This window comes from Acipenser ruthenus, chromosome 41, assembly GCF_902713425.1.
Source record: "Acipenser ruthenus chromosome 41, fAciRut3.2 maternal haplotype, whole genome shotgun sequence".
Classification (NCBI taxonomy): Eukaryota; Metazoa; Chordata; class Actinopteri; order Acipenseriformes; family Acipenseridae; genus Acipenser; species Acipenser ruthenus.
In genome coordinates this window covers 7,371,693-7,398,868 of record NC_081229.1, presented here as the reverse complement: position 1 = coordinate 7,398,868, position 27,176 = coordinate 7,371,693, and the positions used below count along the sequence as shown (strand labels likewise).

Below are 27,176 nucleotides of genomic sequence, written 5' to 3'. Positions count from 1 at the left end.
CAGATTGAGTAATTCACAATGCTGATACAGCACTGAACAGATACTCAGATTGAGTAATTCACAATGCTGATACAGGGCTGAGCAGATACTCAGATTGAGTAATTCACAATGCTGATACAGCACTGAGCAGATACTCAGATTGAGTAATTCACAATGCTGATACAGCACTGAACAGATACTCAGATTGAATAATTCACAATGCTGATACAGGGCTAAACAGATACTCAGATTGAGTAATTCACAATGCTGACAGAGGGCTGAACAGATACTCAGATTGAGTAATTCACAATGCTGACAGAGGGCTGAACAGATACTCAGATTGAGTAATTCACAATGCTGATACAGCACTGAGCAGACACTCAGATTGAGTAATTCACAATGCTGACAGAGGGCTGAACAGACACTCAGATTGAGTAATTCACAATGCTGATACAGCACTGAACAGATACTCAGATTGAGTCATTCACAATGCTGATACAGCACTGAGCAGATACTCAGATTGAGTAATTCACAATGCTGATACAGCACTGAGCAGATACTCAGATTGAGTAATTCACAATGCTGATACAGCACTGAACAGATACTCAGATTGAGTAATTCACAATGCTGATACAGGGCTGAGCAGATACTCAGATTGAGTAATTCACAATGCTGATACAGCACTGAGCAGATACTCAGATTGAGTAATTCACAATGCTGATACAGCACTGAACAGATACTCAGATTGAATAATTCACAATGCTGATACAGGGCTAAACAGATACTCAGATTGAGTAATTCACAATGCTGACAGAGGGCTGAACAGATACTCAGATTGAGTAATTCACAATGCTGACAGAGGGCTGAACAGATACTCAGATTGAGTAATTCACAATGCTGATACAGCACTGAGAAGATACTCAGATTGAGTAATTCACAATGCTGATACAGCACTGAGCAGACACTCAGATTGAGTAATTCACAATGCTGACAGAGGGCTGAACAGACACTCAGATTGAGTAATTCACAATGCTGATACAGCACTGAACAGATACTCAGATTGAGTCATTCACAATGCTGATACAGCACTGAGCAGATACTCAGATTGAGTAATTCACAATGCTGATACAGCACTGAGAAGATACTCAGATTGAATAATTCACAATGCTGATACAGCACTGAGCAGACACTCAGATTGAGTAATTCACAATGCTGATACAGCACTGAACAGATACTCAGATTGAGTCATTCACAATGCTGATACAGCACTGAGCAGATACTCAGATTGAGTAATTCACAATGCTGATACAGCACTGAGCAGATACTCAGATTGAGTAATTCACAATGCTGATACAGCACTGAACAGATACTCAGATTGAATAATTCACAATGCTGATACAGGGCTAAACAGATACTCAGATTGAGTAATTCACAATGCTGACAGAGGGCTGAACAGATACTCAGATTGAGTAATTCACAATGCTGACAGAGGGCTGAACAGATACTCAGATTGAGTAATTCACAATGCTGATACAGCACTGAGAAGATACTCAGATTGAGTAATTCACAATGCTGATACAGCACTGAGCAGACACTCAGATTGAGTAATTCACAATGCTGACAGAGGGCTGAGCAGACACTCAGATTGAGTAATTCACAATGCTGATACAGCACTGAACAGATACTCAGATTGAGTCATTCACAATGCTGATACAGCACTGAGCAGATACTCAGATTGAGTAATTCACAATGCTGATACAGCACTGAGCAGATACTTAGATTGAGTAATTCACAATGCTGATACAGCACTGAACAGATACTCAGATTGAGTAATTCACAATGCTGATACAGGGCTGAGCAGATACTCAGATTGAGTAATTCACAATGCTGATACAGCACTGAGCAGATACTCAGATTGAGTAATTCACAATGCTGATACAGCACTGAACAGATACTCAGATTGAATAATTCACAATGCTGATACAGGGCTAAACAGATACTCAGATTGAGTAATTCACAATGCTGACAGAGGGCTGAACAGATACTCAGATTGAGTAATTCACAATGCTGACAGAGGGCTGAACAGATACTCAGATTGAGTAATTCACAATGCTGATACAGCACTGAGAAGATACTCAGATTGAGTAATTCACAATGCTGATACAGCACTGAGCAGACACTCAGATTGAGTAATTCACAATGCTGACAGAGGGCTGAACAGACACTCAGATTGAGTAATTCACAATGCTGATACAGCACTGAACAGATACTCAGATTGAGTCATTCACAATGCTGATACAGCACTGAGCAGATACTCAGATTGAGTAATTCACAATGCTGATACAGCACTGAGCAGATACTCAGATTGAGTAATTCACAATGCTGATACAGCACTGAGAAGATACTCAGATTGAGTAATTCACAATGCTGATACAGCACTGAGCAGATACTCAGATTGAGTAATTCACAATGCTGATACAGCACTGAGCAGATACTCAGATTGAGTAATTCACAATGCTGATACAGCACTGAACAGATACTCAGATTGAGTCATTCACAATGCTGATACAGCACTGAGCAGATACTCAGATTGAGTAATTCACAATGCTGATACAGCACTGAGCAGATACTCAGATTGAGTAATTCACAATGCTGATACAGCACTGAACAGATACTCAGATTGAGTAATTCACAATGCTGATACAGGGCTGAGCAGATACTCAGATTGAGTAATTCACAATGCTGATCCAGCACTGAACAGATACTCAGATTGAATAATTCACAATGCTGATACAGCACTGAGCAGATACTCAGATTGAATAATTCACAATGCTGATACAGGGCTAAACAGATACTCAGATTGAGTAATTCACAATGCTGATACAGCACTGAGCAGATACTCAGATTGAGTCATTCACAATGCTGACAGAGGGCTGAGCAGATACTCAGATTGAGTAATTCACAATGCTGACAGAGGGCTGAACAGACAGATACTCAGATTGAGTAATTCACAATGCTGATACAGGGCTGAGCAGATACTCAGATTGAGTAATTCACAATGCTGATACAGCACTGAACAGATACTCAGATTGAGTAATTCACAATGCTGATACAGGGCTGAGCAGATACTCAGATTGAGTAATTCACAATGCTGATACAGCACTGAGCAGATACTCAGATTGAGTAATTCACAATGCTGATACAGCATTGAGCAGATACTCAGATTGAGTAATTCACAATGCTGATACAGCACTGAGCAGACACTCGGATTGAGTAATTCACAATGCTGATACAGCACTGAACAGATACTCAGATTGAGTCATTCACAATGCTGATACAGCACTGAGCAGATACTCAGATTGAGTAATTCACAATGCTGATACAGCACTGAGCAGATACTCAGATTGAGTAATTCACAATGCTGATACAGCACTGAACAGATACTCAGATTGAGTAATTCACAATGCTGATACAGGGCTGAGCAGATACTCAGATTGAGTAATTCACAATGCTGATACAGCACTGAGCAGATACTCAGATTGAGTAATTCACAATGCTGATACAGCACTGAACAGATACTCAGATTGAATAATTCACAATGCTGATACAGGGCTAAACAGATACTCAGATTGAGTAATTCACAATGCTGACAGAGGGCTGAACAGATACTCAGATTGAGTAATTCACAATGCTGACAGAGGGCTGAACAGATACTCAGATTGAGTAATTCACAATGCTGATACAGCACTGAGCAGACACTCAGATTGAGTAATTCACAATGCTGACAGAGGGCTGAACAGACACTCAGATTGAGTAATTCACAATGCTGATACAGCACTGAACAGATACTCAGATTGAGTCATTCACAATGCTGATACAGCACTGAGCAGATACTCAGATTGAGTAATTCACAATGCTGATACAGCACTGAGCAGATACTCAGATTGAGTAATTCACAATGCTGATACAGCACTGAGAAGATACTCAGATTGAGTAATTCACAATGCTGATACAGCACTGAGCAGACACTCAGATTGAGTAATTCACAATGCTGATACAGCACTGAACAGATACTCAGATTGAGTCATTCACAATGCTGATACAGCACTGAGCAGATACTCAGATTGAGTAATTCACAATGCTGATACAGCACTGAACAGATACTCAGATTGAGTAATTCACAATGCTGATACAGGGCTGAGCAGATACTCAGATTGAGTAATTCACAATGCTGATACAGCACTGAACAGATACTCAGATTGAGTAATTCACAATGCTGATCCAGCACTGAACAGATACTCAGATTGAATAATTCACAATGCTGATACAGCACTGAGCAGATACTCAGATTGAATAATTCACAATGCTGATACAGGGCTAAACAGATACTCAGATTGAGTAATTCACAATGCTGATACAGCACTGAGCAGATACTCAGATTGAGTCATTCACAATGCTGACAGAGGGCTGAGCAGATACTCAGATTGAGTCATTCACAATGCTGACAGAGGGCTGAACAGATACTCAGATTGAGTAATTCACAATGCTGATACAGCACTGAACAGATACTCAGATTGAGTAATTCACAATGCTGATACAGCACTGAGCAGATACTCAGATTGAGTAATTCACAATGCTGATACAGGGCTGAGCAGATACTCAGATTGAGTAATTCACAATGCTGATACAGGGCTGAGCAGATACTCAGATTGAGTAATTCACAATGCTGATACAGGGCTGAGCAGATACTCAGATTGAGTAATTCACAATGCTGATACAGGGCTGAGCAGATACTCAGATTGAGTAATTCACAATGCTGATACAGCACTGAGCAGATACTCAGATTGAGTAATTCACAATGCTGATAGAGGGCTGAACAGATACTCAGATTGAGTAATTCACAATGCTGATACAGCACTGAACAGATACTCAGATTGAGTAATTCACAATGCTGATACAGGGCTGAACAGATACTCAGATTGAGTAATTCACAATGCTGATACAGCACTGAACAGATACTCAGATTGAGTAATTCACAATGCTGATACAGCACTGAACAGATACTCAGATTGAGTAATTCACAATGCTGATACAGCACTGAACAGATACTCAGATTGAGTAATTCACAATGCTGATACAGGGCTGAGCAGATACTCAGATTGAGTAATTCACAATGCTGATACAGCACTGAGCAGATACTCAGATTGAGTAATTCACTTTAATATGTTTGTCAGCAGCTATTAATTAAAGCCTATTTAAAAACATGTCAGTACCACAAAAAGAAAGCTTCCTTTTACTGATCCATACAATGGAGTACAGATCAATGACAATGAGCTTCCATGTTGAGCACATGTTCCTTTCACTCGGGACGCTGGCATTTCCACAGCCACACTGCGAGGAGTACTAATCAGCAACAATGTGACAGTGGGATTTAATACAGAACCTGTCGTGATCAAACACAATACAACCAGGCATATATGTATCTGTGATTTGTCACACCTTTCTGATTGATTACCTGTTTGATTTCACATCCTGATTTTTCACTTTGCTCGTTTCCATAGCCATGTGTCTCACAGTGTGCACAGTGCATTGTAGTCCTGGCAAGATTTACCTTTGATTAAACTCGACAACTACATCTCCCAGTAACTGTGACCAAAAGTGTTGCACCACCCTATAGAATGAACTTATTTTGCCTTATAAAGTCCAATGTCTTTGATTACACGCTGTTAAATAAAAGATCAAATTATATTCATATTTTTTTTTTCCTTAATGATGTCTCAATCCTAAAATTCTAGATGATGCTAAACTTTTGGCCATAGCTGTACAGCTCTGCTAGATAAATGACAGTGATTAGTGATTAGCTCCTACGGTAAGGCTAAAGAAACCTTTAGACAATACAACACATGAATTGGAACTACACAGAAAATCTGAGTGAGTATCTGCACAGGCCTAGTAAATACTGAGTCAGCTACCTCCACTTGGGCAATACAAACTCAAGGGACAGGTGGAGTTAATTATTTCTCTATGAGATATAGAACACAGATGGGTAGTGGTGACAGGTCAGAGCTGAGCTGGAGCCTCAGCTGATTTCTGTCACCATCAGGCATGGTCACCATGGATACAGTGTGGCCCCAGTGCTTGAATAGGAGCCACACTGATGAGTATTTGGACTTCTCAGCAAGTAGAGCTGGAAAGCTGATTCTGCACTTGTGATGATTCTGCACTTGTGATGATTCTGCACTTGTGATGATTCTGCACTTGTGATGATTCTGCACTTGTGATGATTCTGCACTTGTGATGATTCTGCACTTGTGATGATTCTGCACTTGTGATGATTCTGTATCAGTGAATCTTACCTTAATCTGATGGCACCAAAATGCGACCTATTAAAAAAATAAAATGAGCATATGTGAGGCTTAAGTTATACGATAGAAACCAAAGAAAAAAACAATGAAGGCTATCTGTAAACAGTAGCAATTGAATAATATTAGATGTTTAGCTACATGTGTTCCTCTAATAATTGGAGTTACATCTTTAAGCTTTATAAATTGCATCATTTTTCTAAATGTTTTATTGGTTTATTAATGCACGGTGTATAGTGTTGTCATTTTAATAAGTGAGTGTGTGCAGCCCTGATCATTGTGAGACAGATTATCCAAACCCTGCGTTCTGTTCTATCATGCTCATTTATTAAAGGTGAAGTTGCGTGTCTCTTAAAGAGCAAGTAGCGGGGTTCTGAAAAATATAGCGTTACATGTCCCCACGTGCTGCTACAACTGTTTAAATAACGTACCTGCAATTTTTCTTTTCATTGTTAACATCCTGACAGCCTTTTACACTTATAACTTTAAAGTCTGTTTCAAAGCTTTTTAAAATGGGCACTCTAGTGCTCTGATAGTGTCAGGATTATTGCCCACATTGTCAAACAGGTAACACAGCAATAACGATCCATGATGTGGCACGGAACAGAAAAGCCAGTGCACTTTTTTTGCAGTGATTTAGAGGACAGATCTCAAATCCCTGTGCACTAGAACAGCCATTTTGAAAACAGCTTTGAAACAGTCTTTAAAGTGGAAGTATAAAAAGTTGTCAGAATGTCAATGAAAATAAATTATAGGTATGTCATTTAAACAGTTGTAGCAACACGAGTAACATTATTTTTGGAACCCCACTATTACTCTTTAAAGACTACTGGTTGGAAGTATTGGCATGGTTTATTACACAGCGCTGTCCTCTCTCATGGTTTGTTACACAGACACAGCACTGTCCTCTCATTCTCATGGTTTATTACAGACACAGCGCTGTCCTCTCATTCTCATGGTTTATTACAGACACAGTGCTGTCCTCTCATGCTCATGGTTTATTACAGACACAGCGCTGTCCTCTCTCATGGTTTATTAAAAAGACAGTGCTGTCCTCTCGTGCTCATGGTTTCGTAAACAGGCACAGCACTGTCCTCTCTCATGGTTTATTACACAGGCTTAGCGCTGTCCTCTCTCATGGTTTATTGGAGACACAGCACTGTCCTCTCTCATGGGTTATTACACAGACACAGTGCTGTCCTCTCTCATGGTTTATTACACAGAGACAGTGCTGTCCTCTCTCATGGTTTATTACACAGAGACAGCACTGTCCTCTCTCATGGTTTATTGGAGACACAGCACTGTCCTCTCTCATGGTTTATTACACAGGCTTAGCGCTGTCCTCTCTCATGGTTTATTGGAGACACAGCACTGTCCTCTCTCATGGTTTATTACACAGACACACCACTGTCCTCTCTCATGGTTTATTACACAGACACAGCACTGTCCTCTCTCATGGTTTATTACACAGAGACAGTGCTGTCCTCTCTAATGGTTTATTATACAGACACAGCGCTGTCCTCTCTCATGGTTTATTACACAGACACAACACTGTGCTCTCTCATGGTTTATTACACAGACACAGCGCTGTCCTCTCTCATGGTTTATTACACAGACACAACACTGTGCTCTCTCATGGTTTATTACACAGACACAACGCTGTCCTCTCGTGCTCCTACCTGTAGCCTTCTTTTTGTAGTAGATCAGTCCAGCGGCTGCAATGACCAGGCCCAGAACGATTCCAGAAGTTCCGATGATGATCTTGTTTCTCTTAGATTCAGGCATCGCTGGATCTGTAAAACCAAGGTTCATACTATTAGTGTATTTAAAAACCAAGGCAAATGTTTAAATGAAGAATTCAGATTTATTGAATGAAAAATGACACAATGTGGCCCAGCATCTTGCCTCCCGGGCCAAGGGTTGCCCCCCCTTCATTCAGGTGACATGCCTGAAAGAAGTCAGTCATCTGAGACACAGAGAAACAAGCAAGTCCTGAATTCAGCCTCACCCCTAGAAACCTCCCCAGGGCTGCAAATTAACGACGGGCATGCATCATTTGCTGTGGCAGCCCTTCTCAATTGCCACAATGCCCCTCAAAATTATGTCATTCATGGCCATTATGGCTGCAGTGCCCTTTCAGCTAGAGAGGCGCCTGTAGTAGGAAGTGTTTGGAACCAAACAATAACATGATTGCGTGATTTGCGTGGTTACTTTGCATCAGCAGGAATGTGGCTGGGCAGAAGCCATGCTGTGTAAATAGTGTGTGGGAATGTAAGGTTGGCAGGGATGGGGTTAAATCTGTCCCTGCCAGCAATCACAGGTGTGACCATTCCCCAATTAAGTAATTTTTGCTAATTGGGGAATAACCACCTGTATAAAAAGGAGACAGAAATCCTCAGTCTGTTGGAGGATTTTGGGAGTGCTTGTACGAATGCCCAGCCTGACAGCGAAATTATTTTGTGCAACCTTTTATTTTGGCCGTCGTGCCGTGTTTATTTGTTCCTGTCTTTTGTGTTATTTTGTTTAATAAAGTGTGCAACAGCGCTTAGACTGTAGGTTTCTGTCTCTGGATGCAACTCCTGCTGGTAGCAGCCTGGGCCGTGACGCTGCCCTGTCACAGGGGAAAAAAACAACAAACAAGAATGCCACCCTTCAAGCACGTGGATTTCTACTGCACATAATAATGCCATCTCAGAAAAGAGTCCTGAAAAAAAGTAGGCGGCCTTGCACAATCTACATAAAATAATGTGTCAGTAGTTTAGAAAGGTTTAGAGAATACTTGGAAGTGAATTTCTTTCAGGTTTTATATATATTTACTGTAACTCACTTGAATATGGTTCAATTGGGGTTATCCCCTTACTTTATCCTTTACCACATGAAAACAAAATGGTAGGAAACACTTTTCTAAATTGTATTTATTATCCTTATTTGTCCATCTTATCAAAAATAAGTTTGTTTTGTTCAGTTAATCAACAAATGCAACACAGCACCTTTGCATTTTGTATGTTAATTGTTTTATAGGTCTGTGGCAAAGGGTGAGTGAATACAGGCGAGTGCAGTGCAGAGTGGGTACAAAACAGACAGACACTGATTTCCAGGTGCAAGGGTGTTTATTGATTTAATTAACAAATGTCCAGAGCCTTATGGCAAACACCTGTAAATAATAATGTTGGAGTGATACAGCGGCGTGTATCACTCGGTATTTGTAATTCCCCGGGTTTGACCCGCAACCAAAAGTCCAGTTTTACACACCAACACTAAACACAAAACACAAACACAGTTCTTAGTGATAGTGAATACGTGCAAGTGGTGTAATACAGTTCTCTGTGAAATGCAGGGGTGAAAGTGATGTCTGGGTTTATGCTGGCTTTCGCTGAGCTCCGGATCGTGCAACTGGTAGTCAATTAAAAACAGACGACAGTTAAAACACAAAACTCACGGTTCACGATACTGCAACACAGACTCCTTGTAGGTTTAACACACTAACCATTTACGTAGGAACAGATCACTTACACTACGCCCCCCTATTTATACCCTCGCTCATGACCCCTAGGTTAACGAGCGCATCCGCTCCTCCAATCCTCGGATGCCACGCCGTTTCCCGTCAGAGTCATTGAGTTTGGATACCGTAGCTCTGCCCCCTTCCTAAATGACCGACTTCCACCTACCCCAAGTATTAAATTGTCGTGCTATTTAGTTAAGGGTACTCTGTTCCTTTTATACAGTGCCCTCACAGGTAGAGAGGGACATCCAACACCAAGAATCATTCAATCTCCGTCACAAGGTCGTACTGGTGTATGTCGTTCCCCCACCTTTGAGACTTCAAGTTTAGGAAAATACAATTTTTGTGTTAAAATAGCTTTTTTACAATATATTTTTTCCCTCTACATGCTCAATGCCGATAAATAAAGAAAGATACACAGGTTCAGTTTCGAAATAACCCTTGTTTGCAACATGTTATTCCATTAATGATTTTAGTGTTTTTTTGTTTTTAGTTGAATTGCTAGAAACTATTCTGTTTTTCAAGTAAATTTAAATGCACTGTCAAAATACATCAAATATACTGTGAGAAGGAGCAGAGAAAGTGTAGTCCTGGGGAACACAGGATTACACCTCCCAGAAGGACACAGGCTGAAAAGCCTTCATGCTATTATCATGTGGTTAACTGTATTAGTGATAATTGTTAATTGTCTGCCAGCTGGGAATAATTGTAAATTTAAGGCGGCTATAATGTATAAAAAGCCAGCAGCCAGTCTGCTCTGGGCTGCTGCTGTGTGAAGAGCCCGACGGTGTGTCGTTAAAGAAAAGGTACTGTGTAAATCTTTTTTTCTGCAAAGTGTGTTTTCGTTTTAAATCGGTAAGCAGAGTAGCTGGATGATTTGTTAGTGGAAGAGTTTAGTTTAGTACTCCGAACTGAGTTAGGTTTTGTTTTATTTGTCTATAAAAATAAAAATAGTGCAACCGCGCTTTGAAAAATCAAGTGTTTTGTGTGGCTTGGTCATAGTGCTGAAAAAGAACCCGAAGGACTGAAATCCTTCACAATAGATATTGTAGCGATCCGTGCATTTGTGTTTATGTAGTGTATTCCCTGTCTGTTTGCATGCTGTGTGCTACTCCCTCGTTGTATTCCGCCATTGCTGGTTTACTTTTTGTGTGTGTGTGTGTGTGTGTGTGTGTTCCCGTGCCAGACAATAGTTCCAGCTGCATAGGCTTTTACAAATTCATTGATTCAAATTTAAAAGAGAATTATTAAACAGTGCTGCTTGTATCAATTAAATAAAAAAAATAAACTAAACAGTGTACCATCCAATAAACGGTGAACAAAACATCTTAGTGTTGCAGTACATTTCTAGCTGTACTGACATGTAGAACAAGTTACAGTATGTATTAGTCATTCAAAAGTACTCCATTCAAAACAATGTTTTCAACATAAACATGTTCCTGCTCTATAAGCTCGTTTTTCTTTCGCCATATTGAAGTTTGTCTGATTTCGTCTCCACCATACCTGTCAACAGAGCTTTCAAAATATGTGAGATTTTGTAAACTGAAATCTCATACCTGTCAACTTTTGAAAATGGAGAACGGGGTGGTGCAGGTGTGTGGCTAAGTATGTGAACTTCCCTCGCACACTGAATGCATGCCTGCCACAGGACTCCCCTGGGTCCTAAACCCTGCTACGCAGAGACAGGGATTCCCGTAATCACACACCGGCCATGAATTTTGTAGACATTAAAGGTTTGCTGACATAAGGGGGTTTAACAGTAGAATACAGGAGAGTGCTAAACTTAACTTTTTTCTTTCTGATTAATCCTAAAGCTGCATCCACACTGGACGCGAGCAAGCGAAGTCGCCGAATGTCAATCCACACCAGACGTGACTTGGAAACGACCCAAAAGACTTGAAATAAATACATGACCCCGCCCATGCATTGCTATCGGGCATGCTAGAGATAGGCTGTCCCATTACATAACAGGTCTTGTTTTGATAAAAGGTTACCACCCTGACCTCCGGCAACTCTGTTGTAAAATAAATGTTGGACTTGTAAAATCTATACATCAGAGTTATTGAACATCCCTATATATCCAACAGTTTTGTTATCATATATTAGTAAATACAATAGTAGTGTAGTTGAACTGATATTTCCAACAATTATTTTCAACAAAATTGTTATACTTTATATATACACACACACACACACACAACTTAATTGTTCTTTACAAATTCCTTCACTGATCCTTTATATTAACTTCTTTAAATATTTTTAAAGTGCATTATTATTATTTTATTATTATTATTTCATTGTTGGTGTTAAGGATACATAATCACTATCTTAACAATTAATAATAATAAACAACAACTAGAGTTGCCAGCAAATTTACGGCTTCCAGTAACAGCAACAAGCACTTTAGCAAATAGTACACAATGCCATTATTACATAGTAGCCATGACTACGTGTACTCTATAAGGAGTTATAAGCCAGTTTTACATTTGACCTTTAGGAAAGGTCAGAGGTCATGGGCAGTGACTTTTTATAGAGCGTACGTGGGTTACTATGTGTTCCATAGTAACCATTATCCTATCTTCACTCTAAGGAGTTATTAACCAGTTTTGTATGTTGATGATGTCATCAAACGTTGCCGCCATGTTTTTTTTTATTGTAGCAACTTCCATTGTCCCCAGGATGATGCCTACCAAGTTGAGTGAGTTGGTTGGTTAAACTATTTGCAAACAGAAGCAGTTTGATGTTTGGGGCGCATTTTGGAGAATTTGGTGGCAGACATTTGGATAGTAAAATTTATCGCAGCAACTTCTGCTTCGCAAACTTGAAGTGGTTGATGTATGCGAAGTTTCAGATTAAAATGGTTCACCACTTCCAAAGAAGATGATTTTGAAAGGTTTTTAAAGAAATTGCCTAGGTCTTTTTCATAGATACCTTCAATTTCATTATCTCCCATATGATATTGAAAATGCACATTTTTATTGTCTGCGTGCAGTACCTTACTTTTCTCTATTAAATTTCATTTGCCATGTGTCTGCCCAGTTCTGAATTCTGTCTAGATCATTTTGAATGACCTTTGCTGCTGCAACAGTGTTTGCTACTCCTCATATTTTTGTGTCTTCTGCAAATTAACAAGTTTGTTTACTATACCAGAATCTAAATAATTAATTAGTGTAGATTAGGAATAGCAGAGGACCTAATACTGTTCCCCGTGGTACACCACTGGTTACCTCGCTCCATTTTGAGGTTTCTCCTCTAATCAGTACTTTGTTTTCTACATGTTAACTACTCCCTAATCCATGTGCATGCATTTCCTTGAATCCCTACTGCGTTCAGTTTGAGAATTAATCTTTTATGCAGGACTTTGTCAAAAGCTTTCTGGAAATCTAAATAAACCATGTCGTATGCTTTGCACTTATCCATTGTTAATGTTGCATCCTCAAAAAAATCAAGCAGGTTAGTTAGACACGATCTCCCTTTCCTAAAACTATGCTGACTCTCTCCCAGGATAGTTACCATATAGGTAATTTTCCATTTTGGATCTTCTTATAGCTTACATATAATAGAAGTCGGGCTTATTGGTCTGTAGTTACCTCGTTTGGTTCTGTCTCCCTTTTTGTGGATCGGTATTACGTTTGCAATTTTCCAGTTTGTCGGTACAACCCCTGTGTCAAGAGACTGTGGCATGATCTTGGTTAGCAGTTTGTAAATAACTACTTTCATTTCTTTGAGTACTATTGGGAGGATCTCATCCGGCCCAGGGGATTTGTTTATTTTAATAGCTCCTAGTCCCTTTAACACTTCTGCCTCTGTTATGCTAAAGTTATTTAAAATTGGATAGGAACAGGTCGACATGTGGGGCATGTTGTCCGTATCCTCCTTTGTAAAAACCTGTGAAAAGTAATCATTTAATATATTTGCTACTTTTTTTTCTTCATCTATGATTTTGCCATTTGTGTCTCTTAGACATTTAACCTCCTCTTTGAATGTTCTCTTGCTGTTAAAATATTGGAAAAACATTTTGGAATTGGTTTTAGCCCCATTAGCGATATTGATTTCTATCTCTCTCTTGGCTTTTCTAACTTCCTTTTTGACTTGTGTTTGCAGTTCCAAGTACTCTTTCTGTGTACTTTGTTTTTGGTCCCTTTTAAACGCTCTGTAAAGTGCCTTTTTTCGCTGAATATTTTTTTTCATTGATCTATTAAACCATTTTGGCCATTTTGTTTTAGATTTAGATTTGTCTACTTTTGGGATGTAATTGTTTTGCGCCTCTAGTATTAAATTTTTTAAAAACAGCTTTTTGGGTTTTAAAAATCACTTCAAAATGAGACCATGTTGTGGTCTGAGTTTACCAATGGTTCTCTGACCTCTGTTTTAGTTATTCTGTCTTAGTTATTTGAAAAGACTAAATCAAGGCATGCCTCCCCTCTAGTCGGTGCCTTGACAAATTGCGTTAGGAAGCAGTCATTTGTCATTTCCAGCATTTCAATTTCGTCCGTCGTGCTCCCCATCGGGTTTTCCCATTTTATACAGGGGAAGTTGGAATCCACCATTAGTATGGCTTCTCCTTTTCTAAACGCATTTCGAATGTCATTGTAGAACAGATTATTTTGCTCGGCGTCTGAATTTGGCGGTCTATAGCATGCTCCTATTATTATGCCCTTTGAATTTTTGTCCATTATTCTGACCCATATTGATTCTGCATTGTTTTCTTTGTCCTGATTTAACACCTGGGCTTCAAGAATATTTCTTATAGCGCTACCCCTCCGCCTCTTCTGTCCTGCCTGTCTTTCCTATATAGTATGTACCCACTAATATTAGATTCATCTCCATCACTCTGACAACCAAGTTTCTGTAACACCTATCACATCGTAGTTACTTGTTAGTGCAGTAGCTTCAAGTTCTAACATTTTGGTTTCAGAGACTTCTAGCATTTAGATAAATACGTTTAATAACAGTCTTACCCGAGTTGTTGCCCTTGTTTTTATGTGGCCTCCCTTCTGTTTTCTTTTTTGGTTTCTCCCCCCTTCCTTTCTAATTGAAATGCTTCTGGACCTCCTCGAGGATCCTTTCTCTGAGTAGATTGGTTCCCTTTTTATTTAAGTGCAGTCCGTCCCGCCTATATAGATAGTCCTTGCTGTAGAATGTGCTCAAATGTTCAAGATAGATGAAGCCTTTCTTGCACTGGCATATCCGTCGCTCCCCCCTTTAAATGGCCCCGCAAAAATGACTAGAAAATCTACCTATACCACAGTTTTTACTGTATATGTGGGAACTACTCGTGCATCAAACATACAACAGCTATTCTCTGCTCCATCCTCAAATCATTCCCTTCTCCCTCGTCCATGCACCCTCCTCCACACTCCCTGATGCCTCCTCCATGCCCTCTGATCTCTCCTCCCTGCTCCCTCTTCCATACTGCTATTATATTATTATTATAGCTCCTTTTCAAACCCAGAGATAGTGCTTTCCCTCCCACCCCCCATTTATCATGCAACAGTTATTTATTTATTTTTTTTACACACCTTTTTTCCCCATAAAAACCAACCATGTGAGGGTACACCTGTATTAAATCACCTGGTTACAGGTAGCAGGAGTTGAAGTATTTTGAGTTGGTTCTTGCTAGTTTTTTATTGCTTTAAGAAAAACTAGTATACTTTGCAATCTACAATAGCACACATTGTAGACTTATTTTTTATGTAAGTGTGTTAATTATGGAACTACAGTAGTATTTCGTATCCTAGTTATGGCTTGACATATTACATTTTAATTAAATTGGCCTCCGAGACAGATTAATATTTAGCAAACTATAACAAACATTTATTTTCTTTGGTCTCTCGCCCCACGTCTCCTCGATAGCCTCAGCGAGGCAGTTTGAACTCACCCCACTTCGATAGCCTCAGTGAGGCAGTTTGAACTCGCCCCACTTCCCCTCGATAGCCTCAGTGAGGCAGTTTGAACTCACCCCACTTCTCCTCGATAGCCTCAGTGAGGCAGTTTGAACTCACCCCACTTCTCGATAGCCTCAGTGAGGCAGTTTGAACTCACCCCACTTCTCCTCGATAGCCTCAGCGAGGCAGTTTGAACTCACCCCACTTCTCCTCGATAGCCTCAGTGAGGCAGTTTGAACTCACCCCACTTCGATAGCCTCAGCGAGGCAGTTTGAACTCACCCCACTTCTCCTCGATAGCCTCAGCGAGGCAGTTTGAACTCCCCCCACTTCTCCTCCATAGCCTCAGTGAGGCAGTTTGAACTCACCCCACTTCTCCTCCATAGCCTCAGTGAGGCAGTTTGAACTCACCCCACTTCTCCTCGATAGCCTCAGTGAGGCAGTTTGAACTCACCCCACTTCTCCTCGATAGCCTCAGCGAGGCAGTTTGAACTCAGGCCACGTCTCCTCGATAGCCTCAGTGAGGCAGTTTGAACTCACCCCACTTCTCCTCGGTAGCCTCAGTGAGGCAGTTTGAACTCACCCCACTTCTCCTCGGTAGCCTCAGTGAGGCAGTTTGAACTCACCCCACTTCGATAGCCTCAGTGAGGCAGTTTGAACTCACCCCACTTCTCCTCGATAGCCTCAGCGAGGCAGTTTGAACTCACCCCACTTCTTCTCGATAGCCTCAGCGAGGGTACTGTGCTCCACCCTGCAGGTGTAGGAGTCTCCGGACTGGGGGGTGAGCTCCAGGTACGAGTGGATCTGATAGGTCCAGTCTCCATCATGGAGCAGCTCTGAGGAGGATACATCAGCCGTCACCTTCGCTCCGTTTCTCAGCCAGGTCACCTTTATCTCACGTGGGTAGAAGCCAAACGCGTAGCAGACCAGCATGGTCTGGTGCTGAGAGCTGAAGGGTTTCATAGAGCGGACTCTGACAGCGGGTGGAACTGCAGACAAAATATACTTGAATTATTTAATGTTAGCTAAATCACATTATAATTATAAACCAGTCAAGTATTGCCCCTTGAAATATTGATTTTGATAGAGATTCCATTGCATATTTAAAAAAGAAATATTTTTATATTAAAGAAATTCCACCTTGCTCATGCTTGCTCAGAGACAACTCAAAGGTCAAATATGTTGCTGACTTCAACATGTCAAATATCCACAGGGAGTATGGTACAGGGACCTGCCACTGACTGACGTTCATTAGACCCACCACAGGTATAAAGGAGACACTGTTGTTTATTCACCCAACTAAGAGATGAAGAGTCTGTTGTCCATGAGGAAGATAAAACTGCTCGGGAAATTATCCTTAATTCCGGCCACTATAAAAAGGTATTTCCATCAAAGTAACACATAGTTAATTGGCCATGACAGGGTAATTAAACATATTTAAAAAAAAAAACAAAACAAAAAAAAACCCAACATTTCTATTAAGTATTCCTTTAATGTTCCTATTACTGAGACTCCCTGATTTTTCTTTAAATGTAGCTGTGGTAGTTTGCACAGGGCAGGACCATTCTAAAAAGAGTTCACTAAATTCTAAATCAATTTCATCTCCAAGTCAGATCTTCAACTCGCTACTGAAGTCTTCTTTCCAATCTTTTGCTTTTAGCAGGTAGCATTCTGCCCATTCTGTACCGCTGTGGTGTTTCTAGGCTACAGCTATGAACTGTGTTTCGAATCCTATCTCAGAGCAAGATTGAAACTGAAGCCTCAACAGGTTTATAAAGGGGCTATTTTACCACTGGATATACAGGTGTGCTTTGGAGGAAGATTGCAGGTGAGATATCCTTAGTAACATGTCTATGCAGTTTGAATTCCCTAATTAAACAAAAAAAAACACCACCACACACCTTCATGGCTTCTCATATTAATGCATACATGCACAGAAAAAAATTACCATATCATTAAAACACTGCTAGTTCATTACATTAAAAATTCTGCTCTTCACAAGGGAGAAAATACCTTAAGAAAAGAGAATGAACATCAATCTAATGAAAACTAAATGAGCTAAATCTGTTCCAGGTACAGTACAGGCTCAAGTTTTTTAGGGTTACATTTAATTATCAATACTAAAACGATGCCTATTTAAATGCTGAATTAGTTATTCAAATAGCTAGTATTTATTTTGTTTAATTATACTTTTATTACAGAAGTTGACCGAACAACATCTGCCTCCATACAATATGTACTATTTAAATAACAGGTTTTGCTTTTGTTTGTATTTTGGCAATTCTAATCAGCTGGCTTAGTTTCTCTAATGCAGGGGGTCAAACTCCAGTCCTCGAGGGCCGCAGGGTCTGTTGGCTTTCATTCCAACTTTCAATTAACTTCATTGATCCAATTATTTGGAGTGCCCTAAATGTGTCCCGTTAAACAAATAATTAAACCAATTAAGTGACTGAGAGATCGGGTGGAGTAAAAGGCAAAAGGACTGCGTCCCTCCTGGAGTCTGACACACCGCTCTAAATCCTTTGCTTGAATATTTAACAGTGGGGTTCAATGTATTTCCTTATCTTCTCAATGATTACTAACAGCTTTTTTCAAGTTGTCTTTTTATGCTGCAGTTGAGTGTAGTGCTATTACTTACTTTTCCTATCTGTTGTGAAGCTCAGGTCGAGTTCCGCGTTGGGTTTGCAATATCCATCCACCTGACCCAGCATCCCTGCCAGCTGGGCCTTATCCTTGTTCCACTCCTCCGCATTCTTCACCCCACAGGCTGTGTTCCCGACGTACTTCTGGATCTTGGTGTCGTAGTGAATAAACTCCTTCTTGTTAAAAACATAGCTCCGGGAAAACACCATGTCCGTCATGCTGCTGTCACTGTACTCGCAGTCAGACATCACCTGCATCAAGTAACCGTCTGAAAAAGAAGAAACAATATCAAATAAATAGTTACACTTCTCAAAATGTCATGCTGCTGTCCCTGTACTAAACAGTCCCAAAGCAAACTTGACATGCAATTTTATTAAATGACATGAATATACTTTTTTTTTTTTTTTTTTTTTTGCTAGATGTAAATTATTGAAGACAGTGGATTAATTGGTAGAAATCACCTGCTGGTCCTAAAACCTACGGGGCCTTGTGTATACAAACGATATCACACCAACGTAAAACGTTACATGCAACAAAATAAATGAATAAGATGATCAGACAAAAAGAATCCCCCAAAACAGCACTTTATAAAGTGATCACCACAACGCAGAGAACAGCACTTTATAAAGTGATCACCGCAACTCAGAGAACAGCACTTTATAAAGTGATCACTGCAACTCAGAGAACAGCACTTTATAAAGTGATCACCGCAACGCAGAGAACAGCACTTTATAAAGTGATCACCGCAACGCAGAGAACAGTAAATGACGATTTTTTTTTTTTCTTTGTTACATTTTTAATTGATGTAGGTCACAGGTAAATTATGTACCGTTTGTCTGTTTAAATAAAGTTTTATTAATTTGAATTTAAGTTCGGCAGGGATGGTGTGAATTCCATCCTTGCCAAATCCACGTGTGGCATGTGGCATGAGGCTGGGTCTTGATTGAATAATTGATCAGTTCCAGACACATGGTATAAAGGGGAGCCAAATCCTTTGTTTAGTTGGAGGAGTTTAGGAGAACCTTTAGTGAAGGCCACTGCCCAGCCAAAAGGGAAAAAGTTTTGTTTGAACCTTTTATTTTGGTCCCTGTACCCTGTTTACTGGTTCCTGTTTTGTTTGTATGTTTAATAAACGTCCACTTTAACTGCCGCTTCGTCTCACTCCTGCTGGTAACAGCTCGGGCCGTGGCGCTACCCTGCTCCATTAGCTACCGCTTCCCCTCCCACAGTGCTGAACAAATAGTTAGCTTTTCACTTGTATTAAGTTTTCTTATGATTTTGAATGTTCAGGTAACCGCACAAAATCAATATGCAACATATCTATGCATCTGTATTAAATAATTTTGATGTATTTATGCTTGTACACAACAGTCACAATGTATCTGCAAATTGAAATCTGTAACTCTGAAGGGTACAAAACAGACACTGTGAAGCATAATTGTGTGCTGTGTCGGGAATATTGCTGTGACATATATTATAATTTTACACTGCGATAGTGTTTGCTCTTAGAAAAGAGCTGCTTGGAGATGTGAGAACTGAGAACGTTGACAGGCTCCTAGAAAGAACAGGAGATGACCCCGTAGTAGTCGTCCACATCGGTACAAACAACATTGGAAGAGACAGACCAAGATCCCTGCAAAACAAATTCAGAGTGCTAAGAAGGAAATTAAAAGACAAGACCAAAACTGTGGTATTTTCTGGGATACTGCCGACACCTTGCAAAGGAAAATATGGACAGCTGGAAATACAAAATCAAAATGCATGGCTGAAATCATGGTGCACACAGGAAGGCTTCACCTTTCTTGAACATTGGAGCACTTTCTACAACAAGGACTATCTATACAGGCGGGACGGACTGCACTTAAACAGAAAGGGAACCAATCTACTCGGAGAAAGGATCCGTGAGGAGGTCCAGAAGCATTTAAACTAGAAAGGAAGGGGGGTAGAAAACAAAAAAAACAGAAGGGAGACCACATCAAAACAAAGGCAACAACTCAGGTAAGACGGCTATTAAATATTTTTCTTAATGCTAGAAGTCTCAGAAACAAAATGTTAGAACTTGAAGCTACTGCACTAACAAGTAACTACGATGTGATAGGTGTTACAGAAACTTGGTTGTCTGAGTGATGAAGACTAATATAATATTAGTGGGTACACACTATATAGGAAAGACAGGCAGGACAGAAGAGGCGGAGGGGTAGCGCTATACATAAGAAATAGTCTTGAAGCCCAGGTGTTAAATCAGGACAAAGAAAACAACGCCGAATCAATATTGTAGCAATTCCCATGCTACATAATGTGGGTGTAAGTCTCACCCACCTGTCCCTTTTAATTAGGGTCAGTAGCCTGGCCAGGTTAAAACTTCATTTCCCATAGTTCCTTGCAACCACCCTCTGTTCATCCTCTCTCCCCATTGGCTCATTCAGATTTCCACCCCTCCAATCTCAGAGCTCCTTAGTAGCCATCACTTGTATTAAAGCTGGCTAATCAGGCCTGAGGGAGACTCCCTTTCTCAGAGGAATCCATTAAACTACAGCATTTTCTTTACTTAAATTTCAGTGAATCCATTACCATCCTTAGATAATTCCAGTGCATCCGTTCATTTTCTTTTGTTGCTGCGCTTTGTCTAAGCTGCTCTTTTTGTTTTCACTGTTACTTGTTTAAGTGTAGCTGTTTTTCTAGGTCTGTTTAGTGTTTGTTGTTTTATGTGTGACCGCCTCCATTTTTTCCTGATCCTCCTGATTTTTTCCAAACAACTGTTCACCATTCAACTCAACACTACTGGACAGTCTCAACAATTTCAACGTACTCAATGTTTTCAACCTTCTACAATCACCATCATTTCGGGACACTTTGCTGGACTGCCTTATTTGTGGGTGAGATCATTTCTTTTTTGTTTGGATTTTTTCTACTTTAATTTGATACTTTGTTTCCTGTATTTTTTGTTATTTTGTTACTTTGTATGGATTTCAATTACCCTGCTATTACTGGACTTGTTGGGCCTACCTGTCATTTTCCCGCCATTGCCATAGAGACTGTTAAATGTAATTGTTTCCACAAGTCACTGTTTTTCATCTGTATCTATTTATTTATCCCTGGTCTTTATCTGTGTGTTGTGTTTGTGAGTGTGGGTTTATTGGAGACCCTCCGGACACTACATTCATTTCTATTTGGTGATGATGTTTAGCCTTCTGTTTGTTCCTACATACTTATCTGTACCAGCTTTATTCTTACCTGTTACCTGCAATTATTTGAACTCCTTTCTTATCATTATTCATTTCATTCATTTGTTCATTTTTTCATTTGTTGACATTATTGTTCACAATAATAATAAACCGATTGTTCTTGAAATTGACACCTCTGACGTCCCTGCTTTTGCTGTCTGTCACTCTTGCTGACTTATTTAGCTATAGGAATAGGGCCAGTAGTATCTCCTTAGGGAGGACAGTGCAACTGCTTCTCAGTTGTGCAGAGTGATCATTACAATATGGGTCAGAATAATGGACAAAAATTCGAAGGGCATAATAATAGGAGCATGCTATAGACTGCCAAATTCAGACACTGAGCAAAATAATCTGTTATACAATGACATTAGAAATGTGTGTAGCAAAGGAGAAGCCATACTAATGGGGGATTTCAACTTCCACTGTATAAAATGGGAAAACCCGATGGGGAGCACGACGGACGAAATTGAAATGGTGGAAATGATAAATGACTGCTTCCTAACGCAATTTGTCAAGGCACCGACTAGAGGGGAGGCATGCCTTGACTTAGTCTTTTCAAATAATGAAGACAGAATAACTAAAACAGAACAGAGGTCAGAGAGCCATTGGCAAACTCAGACCACAACATGGTCTCATTTGACATATTTTTTAAAACCCCAAAAGTAATGACTAAAGCTAAGGTTTACAATTTTAGAAAAGCAATCTATGAAGGTATGAAACAGAGACTAAGAGAAGTAGATTGGAGTAAAATAGAGAAAACATCCACAGAAAAAGGATGGCTGTTTTTTAAAAATGTAGTACTAGAGGCACAAAGCAATTACATCCCAAAAGCAGACAAATCTAAATCTAAAACAAAATGGCCAAAATGGTTTAATAGATAAATTAAAAAAAATATTCAGCGAAAAAGGCACTTTACAGAGCGTTTAAAAGGGACCAAAAACAAAGTACACAGAAAGAGTACTTGGAACTGCAAACACAAGTCAAAAAGGAAGTTAGAAAGGCCAAGAGAGATAGAAATCAATATTGCTAAGGGGGCTAAAACCAATTCCAAAATGTTTTTCCAATATTATAACAGCAAGAGAACATTCAAAGAGGAGGTTAAATGTCTAAGAGACACAAATGGCAAAATCAGACGAAGAAAAATAATAGCAAATATATTAAATGATTACTTTTCACAGGTTTTTACAAAGGAGGACACGGACAACATGCCCCACATGTCGACCTGTTCCTATCCAGTTTTAAATAACTTTAGCATAACAGAGGCAGAAGTGTTAAAGGGACTAGGAGCTCTTAAAATAAACAAATCCCCTGGGCCGGATGAGATCCTCCCAATAGTACTCAAAGAAACGAAAGTAGTTATTTACAAACCGCTAACCAAGATCATGCCACAGTCTCTTGACACAAGGGTTGTACCGACAGACTGGAAAATTGCAAACATAATACCGATCCACAAAAAAGGAGACAAAACCGAACCAGGTAACTACAGACCAATAAGCCTGACTTCTATTATATGTAAAAACTTATGGAAACTATAATAAGATCTAAAATGGAAAATTACCTATATGGTAACAATATCCTGGGAGACAGTCAGCATGGTTTTAGGAAAGGGAGATCGTGTCTAACTAACCTGCTTGATTTTTTTGAGGATGCAACATCGACAATGGATAATTGCAAAGCATACAACATGGTTTATTTAGATTTCCAGAAAGCTTTTGACAAAGTCCCACATAAAAGCTTAATCTTCAAACTGAACGCAGTAGGGATTCAAGGAAATGCATGCACATGGATTAGGGAGTGGTTAACATGTAGAAAACAGAAAGTACCAATTAGAGGAGAAACCTCAAAATGAAGCGAGGTAACCAGTGGTGTACCACAGGGATCAGTATTAGGTCCTCTGCTATTCCTAATCTATATTAATGATTTAGATTCTGGTATAGTAAGCAAACTTATTAAAATTGCAGATGACACAAAAATAGGAGGAGTGGCAAACACTGTTGCAGCAGCAAATGTCATTCAAAATGATCTAGACAGCATTCAGAACTGAGCAGACACATGGCAAAATAAATTTAATAGAGAATAGTGTAAAGTATTGCATGCAGGCAATAAAAATGTGCATTATAAATATCATATGGGAGATAGTGAAATTGAAGAAGGAATCTATGAAAAAGACCAAGGAGTTTATGTTGACTCAGAAATGTCTTCATCTAGACAATGTGGGGAAGCTATAAAAAAGGCCAACACGTTTTCTTTTGAGCACTTGTATGTTTTGATTTATTCTATTATGTAGAGGACACGTTGATTTATTTTATTCATGTTTGCTTTGTTTTGAATTATTCACGGATAGTATTTTGTGTAGTTGCACTTTGTCACCGCTAATCATCCCCCGATTATTAACCAGCTGCTTGCTAATGATGTACACATGTTGATTATCTGGGAGGGCTTTAAAATGCAGACTCGTTAATACAGCAGCAGTGATACATAGATACTGATCCTCCTCTCGATTTTAAGGTTGGTGTTGTTTTGGGGATTGTTTTAATGTGAAGAGCGATACACAGATACTGATGCTGTTGATCTCTCGATTTTTAAAGGAAACTAACGAAACAACCAGGATTTTTAGGCTGCGCCTGCGTTCCGGTCCCCCCTCGCATCTCCTTGTGGAAAGTAGTCAGGCTGCATTAGTACTTTTATCTTTAACACTTGCTACAGATGTGCGTCCCGAGTCAAAAGCGAGGGCACTAAGGAAAGTCAAGGTCAACTATTACACGGTAGAGCCATCATCGAGAGGACACTATTTATATTAGAAAATGTTAATGTTGTTTTCTTTAAAAAAAACAAAAACAAAAAAACAAACCTAGATTAACCTTGAGCTTGTACTGATTCGTCAGGTACCTTTCCGCTGAGTAAAGACGTTCTAAGGAAATAGTCCCGAACATTTTTTTAATTAAAAAACCAGGATGACATGCATATAAAGAGAAAAACAATGATTTAAAAATTAGTAAATCGATTTAAATGTTTTATTAAACTTGTCAGGGTTTTAAACCCCTATTTATAATCTGGACATTGCCTAAGGAATGAATGGAGCAATTACTGGACAGTCCCTGTACGATGGAGTCTGAACTCCCAATACAATCTGTCATTAAATAGAGGCTGAACTCCCAATACAATCTCTCATTAAATAGTCTGAACTCCCAATACAATCTCTCATTAAATAGAGTCTGAACTCCCAATACAATCTCTCATTAAATAGTCTGAACTCCCAATACAATCTCTCATTATATACCACTCTAAAATGCCTCCTAACTCACCATGTTTCTACCTTCAGCCAAAACCTCTCTCTCCTGAATCTATATGAATGGAGCAATATTACTGAACTGTCCGCGTCTCGCTTTGTTGTTGTTGAAAGACGCTGTGTCTGTGCTCCAGTCCAGCTGACAGTCTGTGATTGGCTCTCGGCATTTGCAGGTACAGGATTGGTTGCTTTCATCAATGCAAAGTATTGGTTGGCTGGTTTTGGTGGATAAATAATGAATTTGGACCAATTGTGTCTTTGTTTAATATTTACTGTCAAATAGATGTGAACTACGCTGAAAAATACAGCAAGTCAAAAAGAAAAAGCCAGCACTTGGGAGGATTGATTTTAAATTTGATTCACAGTTGGCGCTGGGACATTCCAGCGGGCATCTACCGCTAGAACTGGAAGCTGACTGTACTGAATCAATTTAGAATCTGAAACTGGGGGGAGGGAGGGGGGCACTGGACCTAAACTGGACGGGCCAGGCCCCCTAAGGCCGGGCCTGTTTGTATCTCAAAGGCAAACCTGCCCCGTCTTCAAAATCTCTAGTGATAATAATGAGGCCACGCCCCAAATATGTGACGACCCTGGCGGTACCAAAATCACTTCACAAGTCTGATTGCTCCTGCTTGCTTCTAGCTTGCTTCTAGCTCTCCATAATCAGGCACAAACAAAATGTGCCTTAGCGTTACTGCCTTACCCAGTGATCAGAATTGAACCCATGTAGTTTCTTTATTTATGTTTTGTATGGTTAGTCTTAAGCAGCGGTTCTCAGATGGTTTATTTTTTTATACAAATAGATTGAAAACCCTCTTGTTTTTTCTATGACATTTGCCTTCAATGTTTAACCAGACATGCGTTTCAATTCATATACAACAACATTAAAAACACACAGCCTTAAACAAACATGAACAGGAAACTTGGTGAACTATAATGGAGAATTTCATATCTTCAGGGTCAACTTTAATGTAACTTTTTTCAAATACACACCCTGGCTTAATGTTATGGTAAGCAGAACTGAGGGGTGGAATTTCCATATGGTTACAGAATAAAAAGGTAGTCCTACATTACATTTATCCCATTTAAGCAGATCCCATTAAGCATTGTGGTGAAATCTCTCTACTGCAGTTGAATGTTGGATTCAATAATCCCCTAAACTGGATCACACTGTACAGGTGCATCACAGAAGAATGTGCCACACACTGCATTGCTGATTCTTACTGGCTGTGACTGCATGCCCTGTACGGCAGAATAAGTGCTCTACTAGTCTTGATGGGCTGTTGAGCGTAATTCTTTAATTCATATTATATATAACACACACACACACACACACTATTTATTTTTATATACATACATACATACATATACACACACACACACAAAGTCATTTTGGGTTAGATTTGTAAAGCTTTTGCAAGTCACCAAAACAGCATAATGTTAAATAGAATACTTATTGCTAGCAAATAACATGTAAAAACGTGATGCAAGATGATAGGCAAGTATTAATTGATTCATAAGTTAATAAACTGAAAAAAAACAGACTAAAATTACTTTCAGGGTTTACTTACCGACTCCAATGCTGGTTTTGCTACTGCACATCATCAGAGAGACCAGAACCAGTCCCCGCAGGCACTGTGTGTACAGGCTGGAGATCTGCAAAGAAGAGGTTCCCATTGTGAGGGAAGGCTGCTTGTTCACTGGAACTGAGAGGCTGCTGCTGTACAGAGTGAAACACGCTGGAGCTGAGAGGCTGCTGCTGTACAGAGTGAAACACGCCGGAGCTGAAAGGCTGCTGCTGTACAGAGTGAAACACACTGGAGCCGAGAGGCTGATACTGTACAGAGTGAAACACGCTGGAGCTGAGAGGCTGCTGCTGTACAGAGTGAAACACACTGGAGCTGAGAGGCTGCTGCTGTACAGAGTGAAACACGCTGGAGCTGAGAGGCTGCTGCTGTACAGAGTGAAACACAGAGAGGGGGAGCTGCACATTTACACAACACGCTCAGGAACTGCACCAATCAAAGCCACTCTTTTAAAACATCAGCTGTTTCTAGGCAGACGTATTGTATGAAGTTTTATGTCACATTGCCTCTCCAACTGATAGACTAAACGTGTTTTTTGTTGATGACAATTTGTAAATACTGCGACACCCACGTACCTTTTCATCACGTGTGCTTGACACGGTGGGAACTTTATCCTGGTCAGCACGGATAGTTATGGTTATTGATTTGGAAACAGAGGGTAGCTAAGTTACTTACCAGTTTTAAAATCTTTTAATTATACAGTA

General features: G+C 39.8%; 1 protein-coding gene across 1 annotated transcript in view; it reads right to left on the bottom strand.

Moving 5' to 3' along the window:
- Positions 1-26,876, bottom strand: part of LOC117969055 (class II histocompatibility antigen, B-L beta chain-like) — a 32,843-nt gene extending 5,967 nt beyond the window's left edge. The window contains exons 1-5 of the mRNA XM_059010743.1: positions 26,458-26,876; positions 18,369-18,641; positions 16,438-16,719; positions 8,021-8,134; positions 6,336-6,362 (exon numbers count right to left, since the gene is read on the bottom strand). Coding sequence (XP_058866726.1) covers positions 6,337-6,362; positions 8,021-8,134; positions 16,438-16,719; positions 18,369-18,641; positions 26,458-26,563 — 801 coding nt within the window. The 5' untranslated portion in view covers positions 26,564-26,876 and the 3' untranslated portion in view covers position 6,336. The remainder of the gene's footprint in view (positions 1-6,335; positions 6,363-8,020; positions 8,135-16,437; positions 16,720-18,368; positions 18,642-26,457) is intronic.
- Positions 26,877-27,176: the final 300 nt, after the last annotated feature.